The 15,341-nt window shown below is 45.3% G+C and overlaps 1 protein-coding gene and 1 long non-coding RNA gene across 26 annotated transcripts in view; one reads left to right on the top strand and one right to left on the bottom strand.

Moving 5' to 3' along the window:
- PHACTR3 (phosphatase and actin regulator 3) overlaps positions 1–15,341 on the bottom strand; it is a 150,597-nt gene that overhangs the window by 23,240 nt on the left and 112,016 nt on the right. For 22 of the 23 annotated variants that reach the window (XM_039499296.1, XM_039499300.1, XM_039499294.1 and 19 more), the window contains one exon: positions 14,640–14,793. In XM_039499296.1, coding sequence (XP_039355230.1) covers positions 14,640–14,793 — 154 coding nt within the window. Of the gene's footprint in view, positions 1–11,879; positions 11,922–14,639; positions 14,794–15,341 lie in introns of those variants that run through there. The other variant, XM_039499317.1, reaches the window with a different exon arrangement.
- Positions 1–15,341, top strand: part of LOC120381178 — a 70,973-nt gene that overhangs the window by 9,726 nt on the left and 45,906 nt on the right. The gene's annotated exons all lie outside the window — the stretch shown is intronic.

Below are 15,341 nucleotides of genomic sequence, written 5' to 3'. Positions count from 1 at the left end.
GCTCTTGTTAGTTAATGTGCTCTACATCTCCTGGAAGCCTCTGCCTCTGGAGTGCAGCAGCGTGCTAGGAGCAGCCTCTCTGTTAACCACTTTGGAAACTCTGCTCCATGGGTTCAAATCCAGCACGCGTAGCATGAGCAGAGTGGTAGCAAGTGTCTGCAATCGTTGGGCTTTCCAGCAAAGCCCCATAGGGCTGACTTGCAATTAGGCAAGAGAGATTCTGAATGTATTTGTGGGTAACTACGTGTCAATGTTTCTTTAAGGGCCTATGCACAGAAGGGTCTTTGAGGTTTAACGTGCTGTACGAGTGTCAGTTTTGCCGTGTAAACAGCCTGTGGAATGGATTCCTCATTCACAGAGAACTCAGCACCCACTGAACTGGCTGGCATGGCCAGTGTCCTAATGTACTAAAGTCTGTTCCAATTCAGCTAGGATGCACAGGTAGCTCTACAGCTAGTTTTGAGATCCTGAAATTCTGCACACTTAACCCACCAATTGTGGCCCAGGTGCCCCTAGGGTGAGATTTGGGATACAGCAAGAAACCCCGGCGTGATTGGTCAGCTGGAGAAAATGCTGAGAAGCATCTGCAAAAATCTCCTTCCCCCGCTCTTCTCAATTAATGCAAAAATCTTTGAGGATGACGATTCTTTTCACTGATGCAAAATGCTGAGAATTTCCCTGCGTGATGCAAGCTCTCAAGGGAAATATTGTTTCCCCTCGTGAGCTGAGCTATTTATAAAGGGAGCCCTTGGCAATCTGCGAAGCCTTTGAAGTATTAGAAGCATCTCTGTCATTATAGCCAGTGAGAAGTTACAGCGCTGGTGGCTTGAAGGAACAGCCAGGCTATGGCCTCTACACAAATGGTCCCGCTAACCCAGCCGTCTCAAATCCTAGCTGCAAACAGCAGGTGCTGGCTGGGGTGTCAGTGAACTTCCTCAGTCCTGGTAGTAAGTCTATGAAAACATGATGCTGTTATGTTTTTGTATAATCCCGAAAGCAAAGCACAAAATGAGATGTGATTCCTAAAACTGCAGATGCTTCTGGGACAAATAGCCCGACTTGATGCCATATGTACAATCATACACTTGTTAGAACTGCAGAGATCTTTCTGGGCATATTCTCCTTTGTAACCAAAACCCACCCAGGCCTCTCCCTTCATCCACCCACACAGCATTTTCAAAGGATGGGGTATCACTGCTTGCAGATAGCATGTCACCAGCTGGGTGGCAAGAGCATACGCTGCACTGGTTTCTCATTCTCTCACAGACACTGTTTTCCTCCTGGACCATGGTATCTCACAGCTCAGTTAGTGTCAGCAGGATGCAAAGCAGACCTGAGCCATCCATCCCCCCCCCCATATAACAGGTTCTGACAGTGCATTGTGGCTTTCTTTAAATTGGCACTGCACTCCAATCTGTTATGTGGCATGTGCCTAGAAAGACCTGTCTCTTAATGTAACACTCTTATTACGGTGTACTTGGAGTATACCCTGCCATCAGCTCTGTATGGAGCACCCTAACGAGTTCCACAGAGAACTCAAGGATGAGATATGGCCAGAATTTAAGATTCTGCCACCCTTACCTGTTGGTTATCTTACTCCTCAGATAGTTCCAGTAAGTAATGACACTGGCTGTTACTCACCACATGACATGCCACCCAACGTATCAGAATTTAGATCATTATGACTAGGTCCCGTCTGAATGGATCTGAATTTAAATGTGAGCTATTCACCCCGTGCTCTTCAGTACTACACATCTCCTGGATCCACATTTTTGGGCCAGAGTCTGAGCTCAGTTATGGTGGTGTAAATCTAAAATAGAGCAGGTAAAAGAATGGAATTCCTATCTTGTGGAGCATTCCAGGTTTTTTTGTTTGTTTTTTGTTTTTTAAACTTGGTTTCACCGAGTCAGGTTGAAAAGTTGAAACCTCAAATGTTCACAGCACAAATGTACCAAAATATGTTGTTCGACCTTATCTAAACACTTAGTTTTGACTGAATCACCTTGACTCGTTAGAAAATTACAAAATGAAAGCGTCAAAATGAAACATTTCAACCTTATTGAAATGATCCACATTGACAATGTCCTGTCAAAAACTTCGGTGAACCGGATACGTTCTGAGGAAATGTTTCGGTGTAGTCAAATCAATATTTTCTGATGGAGAACTGTTCCGGAAGACAAGTCTTGACCAGCACTAGTCTGGAGTAAGTGGGCCTCGCTGTCATCTCCCATTTTACATCACTGGGGCGATGTATAGCATGCATAGATGTAATTTACGCTCACTTTAAGACCGCTTTGTGCAGCCATAGCATCCAGGGTCCCTCGTGTAAATGAGAATTCAGCCATTGATTTCAATGGTGGTGGTCTAGATTCAGGGGCGGCTCCAGGCCCCAGCACGCCAAGCGCATGCTTGGGGCGGCATGCCACAGGGGGCGCTCTGCTGGTCGCTGCGAGGGCGGCAGGCAGGCTCCCTTCGGCGGCATGCCTGTGGGAGGTCGGCCAAAGCCGCAGGACCAGCGGACCCTCCGCAGGCAAGCCGCCGAAGGCAGCCTGGCCGCCATGCTTGAGGCGGCAAAATGCCTAGAGACGCCCCTGTCTAGATTTATATCCATGTAGCTAAGATCAGAATCTGACCTTTATATTTTCAACACAGGGAGAGACTTTCTTGCAAACCTGTTTGTAACCTTTCGTGTTCTTTCAAAATATATCAGCCTTACTGCCGCTTTTGTTACCATATGAGGTTGTGAAAGTACTTTGCTTAAAACCTCCATTGCTTTAGCTAGAATCCAGCTTTGTTCTTAGCTGTCTGGCCTGTTTTAAAGCTCTCGCCAATTGTGACAAACCCAGGTCTTACAACTGAGACAGAACAAACTGTTTAACAGTAAAATATGCTTGTTCCCCCAACACCAGCCTGCCAAACTGTCAAATGTATTTTGTTATAGGTCATATATCTCACCACAGGAACAGCACATGGGAGCTTAACTGAACCTTTGCAAAGCAACGTGTCCTCCCGCATGTCACTTTCAAAGTTTCATCAAAAAGAATAACTATCCCTTTAGCTAGGCTCTGTGCCTCCTGAATAACTGATAGCTCCGTTGATATCTTTAAGATTGGCTTAAAGATCAACATCCAGGAAAAGTCCTTGGTCTTTTAGGATCCAGGGGGTTCCAAATTGAGATGTATGTGTGCTGAAGAATATCCACTGTGCTCAGAAACCCCACGTGTACCAGAACCTTTGGTTCACCTGGTCCGTTGCCTTTCCAGGAAAGGTGGGGGGCCATAGTCTCAGGTGGAGTAAACTGGCACAGCTCCACTGAAGTCAGTGAGGCTATGCTGACTAGCGCCAGCTGAGATAATACCACTGCCTGATTGGACCGAATGCTGTTTCACCAGTATTCAGGGCCACTCCTATGACACACAAAACCAAACCCCACGGAGGAGCTAAGCAGAGCAGTGAATGCCTGCCTGCCCCCGCCCCATCCCCGGTAGTTCCTTGGCAATGCTGCTTATTTCTTTATAAGCACATCCTCCTGTGATCTGTCACTCCATCAAGCAGCCGCACGCTAGTCCTAGTGCTGCAGGGGTGGCCTCTCGGGAGTATGTTCCTTTAATGCATATATTGGGCTAGACTGATCAGCCCGTGCATAAGTGTGCATGTGCCTGGTGAGTGGGAGCACACCTAGAACCTTTCCACACCTTATGTGGCTGATAGTAGGGCAGAGCCCAAGAGCAGCCCATCACTGGGGATATCCGCTCCTCCTCCCAACCGTGAACAAATTGCCAGAATGGGGGTTGGGAAGAACAGAGGCTACATCCCTTCCTCTATCCCTCTCCCTCTGCTCCCACCTACTCTGTGGAGAGGGGCTGGTGCACTGAGGGCACCAGTTTGCTCCATTTATTAGGATGCGACACCCTCCCCAACTCTGGGTACAGGAGCAGCCATGAGTAAAATGTGGTGCGATGAAGCTAAGCAATGTGCTTAAGGTCTTTTTAGTAAAAATGAGTGGAAGCCAGGAGTCCCGGTCTCCAGACTCATAGACTCTAAGGCCAGAAGGGACCATCATGATCACCTAGACTGACCACCTGCACATTGCAGGCCACAGAACCTCGCTTATCCAGTCCTTTTCTAATCAGGAGTACGCTAAACACCCTGGTATATTAATCACTCTACATTATATTCTTTGTATTGAACAGGTTGCCAACACTTTTTTTTTTTTTAATGCAGTTAACTAAATGGTGGATTAAAAAAATGTCATTTTCCTTGCAATGGTACAGGGTGTTTCACTTGATTTTTTTTGGAAAGAAGATAACTCTTCTCTCCCTTTAATGGTTGTTGTTTTGAAGAAGTCTGGCCATGTTATCTGATATACAGCAGCATTCTTATTAGAGAGAGATCCTGTCTGATATAAGGCATTCACAGATTGCTATGGCATCAGCCTTTTCTCTTTGCAATGCACTGTTGGCTATTTATACAGAATAAATTTTTCCTTGGTACATGACTGCTGTAAAACAAAATATTAACCATTTTGAAATTTCCTTTTCTTAAAAATTAATAAAACCATACCAAGCAAGCCCAGGGTAGCTGAAGATCTGTTCGCTCTTACAGAGAATGATTTCTATACTGAGTCACCAGCTTGTCTTTTGCATCTTGGCAGAATGATTTTGTTTAAGGACAAAAAGCAAATCTCACCTCTTTGCAGCATATCAGTTGAGCTAGACTGGATGGACCTCATTGCAATGCAGTTTAAGACTCGGATTTTACCAGCATGCTGATTTTTCAAGCTAACATGTTTTCTGGTTGCCTGGATACAGTCTGCTGAAAAGCTGGGTCTTTGCATGGAGTACTGGCTCCAGCCTCAGAAGGCAATGACTATTTCTCCTGTGGGCAATTCCATCATACAGCCTGATTATAACTAGGGTGACCAGATGTCCTGATTTTTATAGGGACAGTCTTGATTTTTGGGTCTTTATCTTACATAGGCTCCTATTAGCGTGCGCCCCCCCACCTCCTGTCCTGATTTTTCACATTTGCTGTCTGGTCACACTAACTATAACTGTCCTTTGAAAAACTAAACCATCCTGGAGTCCTTTTAATATAGTACATTTTACATTAAACCATCTACCTGCTGTTTAATACAAGTGCTTCCCTGTCAGACTTCAACATTACAGTTCACTTTTTTTTTCCATTTCACTAGATAAATGCTTCACAGTGTATTTGTAAACCCAGGGGTTCCTTTTGACCTCTTGATACGCAATATGCATCCGCAAACATACACTTGGTGCCTCTTGGGAGGTAACTTCTACCAAGCACCAAGGGGTCAAGAGGGAGGTTACTGAAAGGTGAACAATCAATAGAAAATAGCTCTGTCCTGTATTTGACCTAAGCTGCTTTTAAGTACAGAAAACAAGAAGGCATGATTAGACCCAATACAATTTGCCAGGATGGAAAAGGAATGGAATAAAGCAGATTTAGCTAGAACTAATCAATGATTTACAAGCCCATATGAACATTTATTAAATATTATTCTATTTAAAGCAAGAAGTGCCTTGTATTTTTATGATCTTTCTTTCTCTCCACATTCTTTTTCCTAAATATTAATTTTCTTCCTCTTTCACTCCCCAGCATCCCTAAGGTAACTTCCGTACGGTAGAAACTGTGCTTTTTTTGTACTGACCCAGTTTTGCAGCATGAAAGCAGGGAAGCCAGAGCCTAGGGGAAACGAGATTCTGTCTTTGAGTCTGAATGAAATGCAATGGTAGAGTCACGCTCTGTGTTGCGGAAGGAGGAGATTGTAGTACTTACAATATTTATTGATGGCTGCCAGTCCTACCAGCTTAGGCTGGAATCTAATCGGCTCTCATGAGACGAACAGTGAGGCTTGGCCAGTTCTTAGAGAGAACTCCAAGGAAACACCAGCGTTCTGCAGTCGAAGGAGTGGGTGATTCACTCAATGATATCTTGCCCAATAAATCAGTAATAACATACTCCTGCAGTGGGTGTAATACATAATCAATGGCTGCCCCTCTCACCGTATGGTTGTGGCACCATAGGAATATACTGTATCTACGTCTCAAAATTTCTACAGACGTGGGCATGCTGTGAAAGCAGACTTGAGCTATATACTTCCCATTTAAATCAATAGGAAATTCACAAGGTTAGGCTGCACCCATGTGAAAGGGTACAAGATGGGGAGCGCCTATCAGTGTTCTGGTGTATGTGGAAGGAGGTTTGAGTTAAGGCTATCGGACACTCTGCAGGCTGGCCTGAGCTGGTGAGCTGCTCTTTTAGCAGAGCAGTGGAGCAGACCCTCTGTGGAATCAGAGATCACAGTTCTCACCTAGAGCTGCCAGCACGCTTCATAATTAATGAATGTATGAAGTGTAGTCCATTAGGGACATATGCATGCACTTCTGCTTGCAGATTACTAGCATCTGGAGGGTCCAAAAGACAGTGTACGTTCACAGGAGATCCTCATTATTCATTCAAAGATAGTTTGGGGAATAGAATAGAATCCTGTTTGAACTAAAGGGAGTAAGATCTGCTCCTCACAAAAAGTTCTTAAAAAAGAGAGAAGCTAGTCCATATGTGCCATTTAGACATGGAGCCAGAAGAGCAACATACAGTATATTCTTTTCTGATTCGTTTGTAGCTTCATCAGGTCTGAGAGGAGCCACAAATTGGCTAACCTGACGTGTCAATTACAGAGCCATGAAACACAACTGAGCCTTCTCTCTTTTGATCCAGAAGTCTTTATCCCCGTTTAACAGATGGGGGGAAATGGTGGTACAGAGTAGGCGACTTCCTCAAAGTAGCTCAGGAAGCCGATGTTGGAGCTGGAATAGAGCTCACCTGACCTGAGTCCTAGGAAGTTAGGAATCTCATGGGCTATTTTGCATCTACAAATATCTTATCTACATAACAAACTATGTGCAAATTAGGCACATCCAGGCATGTGCAATTTTTCATGTGGTTCTGGGTTTCTTATATTTTGAAAATCAGGCCTGACATGTTTATAAAGCTGTTGGTAAATCATTGAAATATGCAAAAGTGCGTTTTGGGTTCAGTTTATCAGGGTGTGAGAACCAACATCCCAGCCTTCATGATCTGCTTTATTTGCACAATCTCCATTGTGGTCACTTTCACTGTAGGAATCTCCTAAGTTTCAGGGTTAACCTTGTAACTGTTTACTTGTGCTCTTGGTATGCTGACTGTTCTATTAATTATAACACTAGAATACACAGGGCCATATTTACAAAGCACCCACTTGAATGATGCCACCTTTGACATGCATGTGGCCTTCTGCCTGAAAGGGATTCTGGACACTGCTGGATGGAATCAGGGGGGCTGGAACAATTTGTACAGTGCGGGGTGCTGAGAGCCATTGAATCAAACTGTAAACCCTGTATATGATGGAAACCACTTCAAGCCAGGGGCTGTGGCAGCACCCCCAGCACCCCTAGTTCCAGCACCTATGGATGGAATATGCTACTACCTGGTAGTCTGCCAACATCAAGCGAACACAGGTAAAACATTAACATTTACGGGACTCAGGTATCTATATCCTTTAGGTAGCTTTGAAAAATCTCAGCCCTGAACTTCCCTCTCCTCATTTCCTTTTCAGGCTCAGTTCTCCATCGTGAAAGAGCGACAATAAAACATTAATAATAAAGGTTGTCTATAAAGCACCAGCCTGCCAAAGCACTTGAGATACTGCACAAACCCTTAATATAGCAACCAACCAAAACATCATGCAATAAATAAAGCAACCGCAAATAAATATCTTCATTAGAATTGCCTGAGTCAACACGGAACAAAAAGAAGGGGAGTCTCTGTTAATTTACATGCGCTCCTACGGAGTTAAATTGCAGCCTTATATATAGCTCTTGCTGCCTGAGCGACAAGCATGGGCTTGCACAGACACCCACGCTGCATTCTCTGACTGATTATTTTTAGCATCAGTGACACGCTTACCTGAAGATAACTTCTACCAAATAAGGACACCATTTGTCACATTGTACATAGTTAATTAGCTGTGACAGTAGATCTCCGTGTTTATGCCAGTCTCTCTCTCGCGAGCAAAGCTCAGTGCTAAATATTCCCAACGAAATCACAAACTACTGTGTGGCTTGAAATCAGTGAAATTCTGTGCAGGCGGGGGGAATCCATCCACCCAGCTCTCTTTGCAGGGAGCCTGGGACTCCACTGAGGTTTATCAAAAGGCTCGCTAAAATCCATTTGAACCTGGGCCAATTTCCAAACAGAGTGGCCAGTTCCAGAAAGTATCCCAAGGAGGCTTCAAGCACACGTTTAAAGCTAAGCGTGTGGGTAAATTCAATTTGACATCAGTGCTGTAGTAACTCAGACCCTTCTCTGATTGAAACCAAAGAAAACAGTCACCTGAAGCCCTGACCAAAGTTGCGTAGCTACACACCTCCCAAATCAAACCTGATGCTTCCACCAGGGAGAAGCTGGAACACTGATGCTGTGGCCCCACCTTCTCTGCCATTTCACATTCAAGATGGGATGTAACGTCATAGACCCTGGAAGACTTTGAGTGTTATTTTCAACATTTCCAAACAAACAAAAAGTTATTAGCCATGAAAATAGGCAGGTGGCAGTGTGGAGGTCTAATGTGATGGGGTTTCTCAATTCTCTCGCAGCATGGCGCACGATGCCCCAGCTACACGATAAAAACTTGTTGTATGCACACTGAGGGGAAAATGGAATCCATGTTTCCCAAAGTTTATCTCCTCGAAAGACCCATGTCTTTGCGCCAGGCAGTGTTGTGGTTTCCTCTCTCAAGTGTCTCCTCAGGTGGGGTGTGCAGTTTTGGGAAAGCAATCACAACCTTGGTTTGGTGGATAAGCACAACTTACTAGAGACCTCTCCTCTGGCCCAATTCCATGATTTCATCCTAGCCCCCATCACAATACAGTTAAGATCAGATAAATTAGGCACTGTGGGCTTGATTCTCAGTGTAATCTACTGCTATTTTTACTGCCGATGGCATGGTGTAAACATGAGAATTTGGCCCTCTGTGCTTGCTCTTTGCCTTTGGACTCCAAGCTGCTGTTGTTGGTTTGTCATCTTTTCACTATTGTGTAGTGCCGTGAAGGATACAGTGGTACAAACCAACTGGTGGCAAGGGTGAGCAATTTGTGACATCTGCAGCTTCGTGGCTGGATGAGGGATATTTTGTACCACCCCACTCAGAGGCGCACTTTCAGGAACCACAGGACAGCCCTGGAACTACAAAGTTCCTGGCACCATGCAGTAATGCATAAGGAAAACTGCCTTCCAGAGCGTGCATTGATGAGAAATGCTCTCAGCGTGCCTCAGTGTACCAGTGCCAAAGCTTCCAAATTGGGGCCATTTAGTGCTAAGCAGCCACGTATGGAATTTTTGGAGCCAGTGACTGACTCAGGCTGTCTGCTTTCATAAGTCCTTACATAGCCCTCAGCACCGTACCAGCTGAGCTCCCTGTTTCTGCACATCTCTACTGAATACTACTTAATGCGTCGTGTCTACTTATGCAAACACCTGAGGAAGCATGAAGTGAAAATTACAAGTATAATTTGTTCTAGGAATTCATGTTTTCATTGAGACATTAAGTAATAAAGGAGTGTTTCTGAGTGTTCCTGTACAAGGCGTACTATGGAAGTAACAGCCACCCTGGCAGTTCGGATATTAACTTTCGAAAGAGGCTCAATAATGTCCTAAATTTAATTAAACAGTCTTTCTACGCATTGCTCTTCATTCTAAAGATCATTTTGTTCCTCTGGGTTTCCGCTTGAATCCCTTATAGAATGAAGTACGTCTGTCATACAGAGAGCAGTTATTGCAAATAATCGTATTTGCAAATGTGTTTTTTTAACCTCTTGACATAATGGGCTCAGTTCATTTAATGCCATTGAGGTCTTATTATCTGCACTCAGAACACATAGTGAAGGCAAACAAGGAATGTCAGGAGCTTGGCGCATCAGAACCGCAATTGTCTAGCGCACAATAGATTATTACCAGTGTCTGCCATGGCCTGAAGCATCAGGAACAGATAAATTAGTAAGAGATGAATGCGACTGAATGAGGCAATCTGGGGAAATATGGAATACTGCTATTTGGGGAGGGGCATATTTCCATAGCAACAAGTGGCTGATTTATTTGATTAGAAATGGGGGAAAAGAGAGGGATTCTGCCCCCACACTGATGTCAGTTAGGAGCAACTCCACTGAAGTCAATGGTTTTATACTGGAATAAGAGCAGAATCTGCTTAAGGAATTTTCCGGATTCAGTTCTGACGGGGAGTGAGGAGGCCACCTGATAAGTTGGAGTGAGGAAGGGTGCTGTGGGTCTGGCTGTGTAACTATCCGTGCAAAAGTTGAACATCCACTTTCTCTCCAGCTATTATATCTAACAGTTAGAACTGATCCAGAATCTTTGAATGTTGACATTTTTTTGGTGAAGTAACGGCACCCATTTTTCATGAAAAGTTTTCCCATTTTTTGACTAACTCTAAAATAATTATTTTCAGTATTTTTCATACAATACTTAAGCTCAGGTCTCCTTCCAGCCGGCAGAATGTTGTGTCATGTAAAACTAGTGATTTAAAGGTGAGATGGAAGTGTAACCCACACATCAGCTTAGGCGCTGCAAGCCTGGGAGGTGGGAGAAGTGAAGCGGCCACGGTGTGCTCGGGGCACTCGTGTGCAGAGCAGGAGTGAGCTAGGGCGGAGGGTGGGGAGCTGCCGCAAGGGGGGCGCCTCAAGGCGGACGGGGGAGCTGCTGCGGGGGGGGGGGCGCCTCAGGGCAGGAGTGCGCGGGGGGAGCAAGGTGGAAGTTTCACCTAGGGCGCGAAACAGCCTTGCACCAGCCCTGGCCCCACTCAGCACTATCACAATGCTATCATTGGAACAGTGGCTGCTGTGTGCTGAAATCCATCTACATGGTGGTCAGATCGCACACAGATTAGCAATTTCCACTGGAACCAGATGCTGGATCCTAAAATAAAGGGAGTTCCTTAAATCTGAGAACTCACTAGTGAGTTCCACATCTATAAACTCAGGACTTAAATTCAGCCAGAGTTGTCCAGAGCAGAGCTCAGGTAAATATTTTCCACTCTCCTGTAGTTTTTATAGTATTTGGGGTGCGGGGAGGTGGATCCGGGAAATACTCTATAAGAATGTATAAGCTTCATTGATCACCACTGAGATTTTCAAAGCCAACTAAGAGATTTAGCCACAGACTCCCATTGAAATGGATTTAAGGCTATTTGAAAATCTCAACGCATCTCTGCACTGCATAGGCATCTCCACCACCTTAACTAAACTTACTAACTCCTGTCAAAGTATGCACTGAGTTTAGTGTAAAACATGGCATAGTTTTTTGGGGAGAAGTCCATTTTTTCTGTGGTTCTCCCCAAAGTGGGAGTCAGACATTCAGAGGGGATATCCCCAGGACACTACATATTTCTGTATTTTCAAAATGGGGTTATCCTTGACATGTGCATGCCTTTCATCATGAAAATATTTTCCCATGATCTATCTGCTGGCTGAGCTTGTTTGCATTGTCATGCTCTATTCTGGTTGATGAGCAAAGAGCAAGCTGTCCCAGTGCTCATATATGCTCAGAAATTGTGTGGGGGACTGGCTCCAATCTGTTTTGCATGGTAGGCTATTCTAGCAATCTCTGCACCTTCTGTTTCATGAGTGGCACTCAGGCTGCTGAGTTCTGGGAAGGAGGAGGAGGTAAATGAAAGCATGTCTTCAGTTACACTAAATGAGCATGTCCTTTCAGCCATCTGTAGACATTACCTACCAGATTAATAACTTACATCATAGACTGCTCCTCATCAGCTGTCTTCTTTATATTTGTACACCAAACCTTTCCTTCCACAACTTCCAGTCATGATCATGCATTATGCTCCTCTGGTAGGCAGAGACACTTATGTCATAAGCCCTTATATTGACACTAATTGTAGGCATAATTTCTTAAACTTATTTTCCTTTTCCACCACAAAGTGGCTAAATGGTACCCACAAAGAAAGAGGATGGCTACAGGCCATTCCCATGTTGTGCTGAGATTCCGCTAGCTCTCACAAGCGAAGTAGGATCAGGATGGGCTAAGGTGACCAGATGTCCCGATTTTATAGGGACAGTCCCGATATTTGGGGCTTTTTTTTATATGGGCTCCTATTACCACCCCCCCAACCCCCATCCCGATTTTTCACACTTGCTATTTGGTCACCCTAGGCTGGGCTGGTAGTTAGACAGGAGACCTCCACGGAGCACCCAAGTGTTACAGCAGGAAGAGATGTTGGAGATTCACTAGATGACACCCTTCACACTGAGTGAAGACTGTACAAATGTCCCAGTCTAGCATCGGGGGGGCACTTTTCCAAGTGTGTCAGATGAGTTGTAAAATCAGGCTCCTGACCGCCTATTATAGATCACGTTGTAATTTTGCACGTGCCACTAAGACAGTTAAGCCCAGTATCTTGGCCAAATTGCATCTCAGGGACTTCTGCCTGCCTAAAATGCACCTACACTTCCAATAGCTCAGGAAGGCAAATGGACGTTTCACATGTGCAGGGCTTACAGGATCAGGCCCATGCATTCTTCACTTTCTGTCCTAAGCTGTTGGCAAGACAGTTATATATGGTGGAACGTCCCCCATGATCTACTCCCAAAGATGGCTTCACATCTTGGCACTAATGTGGTGATTGTCAACCATCGCATTGTTCATTCTACCTGCATGTTAAATCCATTGTCTGCGTTTGTTTGGGCAGTGCCTAGTACGATATGGTCCCGTTATCTGTTGGCTTCTAAGCACTACCATAATACAAATATTAAATAAAGATAATAAACAAAGACAAAGTAAAATGAATCCTCTGTATCCATTATCAGCATCCCGGGGCACTGTGAAGCTTAACTAAGGCCTGGTCTACACTAAGGGGGGGGGGGGTCGAACTAAGGTACGCGACTTCAGCTACGCGAATAGCTACTCACCTGTCCAGATGCCGCGGGATCGAAGTCCGCGGCTCCAAGGTCGACTCCACCACCGCCGTTCGCGGTGGTGGAGTTCCGGAGTCGACCGGAGCGCGTGGGGAGTTCGAACTATCACGTCTTGATTAGACGCGATAGTTCGAACTCCGAGAAGTCGAACTCTCCACGTCGACCTGCGCGGTAAGTATAGACCTACCCTAACATTTGTAAAGTACTCTAAGATATTTTATTCTTAATGTTCAATCACTGGTCTCTTTTTAGCTGAGATTGCCAGCAGAGGGGCCAGATGTGATGGTGTGTTTTATGATGTAGACATCTGTCCGTTATGAATTGCACTCTGGTCTATCAACCTCATTCCCAATCCTCTAGCACAGGGATTGGCAACCTTTGGCATGCGGCCCGTCAGGGAAATCTGCTGGCAGGCCGCAGTTCGCCGTTCCAGGACAATGGGGGCTGCGGGAAGCGGCAGCCAGCAGATCCCTCGGCCTACGCTGCTTCCCGCAGTCCCCATTGGCTAGTGGGAGCTGCGATCGGCCGAACCTGCAGATGCTGCAGGTAAACAGACCGTCCCGGCCCACAGATTTCCCTGATGGGCCGCGTGCCAAAGGATGCTGATCCCTGATCTAAACCAAAGTTTATTAAATGTACAGACTGAAGAGCTGGCCCAGCTCTTGCTTGAATAACAGCAACTGTTTCTTGAAAAAGCAGATTCCAATGATTAATATTTAAAAAGCCTCCACTGTGAACTCCTGTTCAGCTTTCACAGTTGGATTTCAACCATCTTGGCTGCCATTCAGAACGGCCTATTCTAGCGTGGGAGCACCCAGCACAGATTATTTAACAATCCAGTTTGTCACAACTAAAATATTCAGGTTTGCAAATTATCTAAATTTAGCTATTTAAAAAACAACCCCAATTGAATTTGAATCTAATGGTTTCTGTAAATCTTTGCTTACACTATCTAACTGCAGTACTGGTTTCTCCTATGCAGCTGAGCCCTCATGCCCTGGTTAAGTGTTTGCAAGCCATTTACTCAAAGAAAACAGGTCTTTCCTACCCTTGCAATTAGCCCAGATTTCAGCCATCTGTGGAGCTGCACCTCTGCAAATCTCTAGCCCTGGCAAAGACAGCCCTGCTGAAGCTGACCCTTATTTGAAACAGGGTCAGTTAAGCCCCACCAGTGCACACTGCAGCTTTCCCCGCCTATAATGCGGGTTTGCAGATACACCGATGGCTGCAATCAAGGATAAGGGCAAGTGTAGACAAAGCTGAAAAGTTTGGTGGTTAATTTAGTGCGCCTGAAAGATAGGAGCTAGAACAATCAATTGACTTCCAGGGGAGGTGCAGGCGTACATTCCAGGGCTAGAATCAAACTCACTGCACTGAGGTTTGCTTTTTATTTTAGGGTGGAATAGCCTGAGTCAAGGAGGAGATCAGGTGACCAGCCCACAGCACAAAGTGTGTGAGCTCAGAGATCAAAAGCAAAGCATGGCCCCGAAGCCAAGGCTGCTGTCTGCTGTTAACGTTGTCCCTTTCTGCATGACTCCCCATGGGAAATGGGCTAAGAGACATGTGTATGGTGAGGTGCAGAGGAGACTTCACTATAAAGATTACCCCCTTCCGTCTCTTAAACTGACTTACTTTGAAAGTTTCATTTCGATTTGCTGCCGGATTTCCTGGCGTTCCTCATCTGTCCTCCTTGGGAAAATGTTCCTGTCTTCCAATTCCTGCTTGCTTGGCCTGTTCCGTAGCTTTACTGCCAGCAGCTCTTTCTTGCATTTTCTTGGCAAGGTACCTGGGACACACATTGAAATGAAAAAATGTCAGAGGGAGAGCTTGGAATTCCTGCCCTTTTTTTTTTTTTTTTTAAAAGCTCATAAATGGGTGAGTAAGGAGTGGGCAACGGAGGATGTATGTCTGTGAAATCTGAACCTGTATGGGACAGGCAGCTTTGTATTTATTAATAAAAGTGGTTCTAGGGCTGGGATTGCCAACACGGCTGTGGGTAATGGTCCATTCAGAAATGCTTGAGATGATCATCTCATTGTACTATTGTAGACCAGGATAGTGCTCTCAGATGGCTATGACTCTTGGTAACTATCAGCTGAGGCAAGGTTCAAACCACTAATCTAGGAGTCAAAGGGGGTGCACATCATCAGCCCTCTGAGCCTCCCATGTCCCAGAGCAAAGCTACATCTGGAGCACTTTGTAGTAGGACTAGGTAGTGCAGGCGAATGGGAATGGCTGGGATGGAGATCCTTTCCCCTCTGGGTTTCCAGCTCAAATCCCGGCTGGTTGGGAGTTACTGAAAGGTGTACTACAGATGGTCTCATCCCACCGGTT

Source organism: Mauremys reevesii, linkage group 13 (genome assembly GCF_016161935.1).
Source record: "Mauremys reevesii isolate NIE-2019 linkage group 13, ASM1616193v1, whole genome shotgun sequence".
Classification (NCBI taxonomy): Eukaryota; Metazoa; Chordata; order Testudines; family Geoemydidae; genus Mauremys; species Mauremys reevesii.
This window is presented reverse-complemented; position numbering and strand designations above follow the sequence as displayed.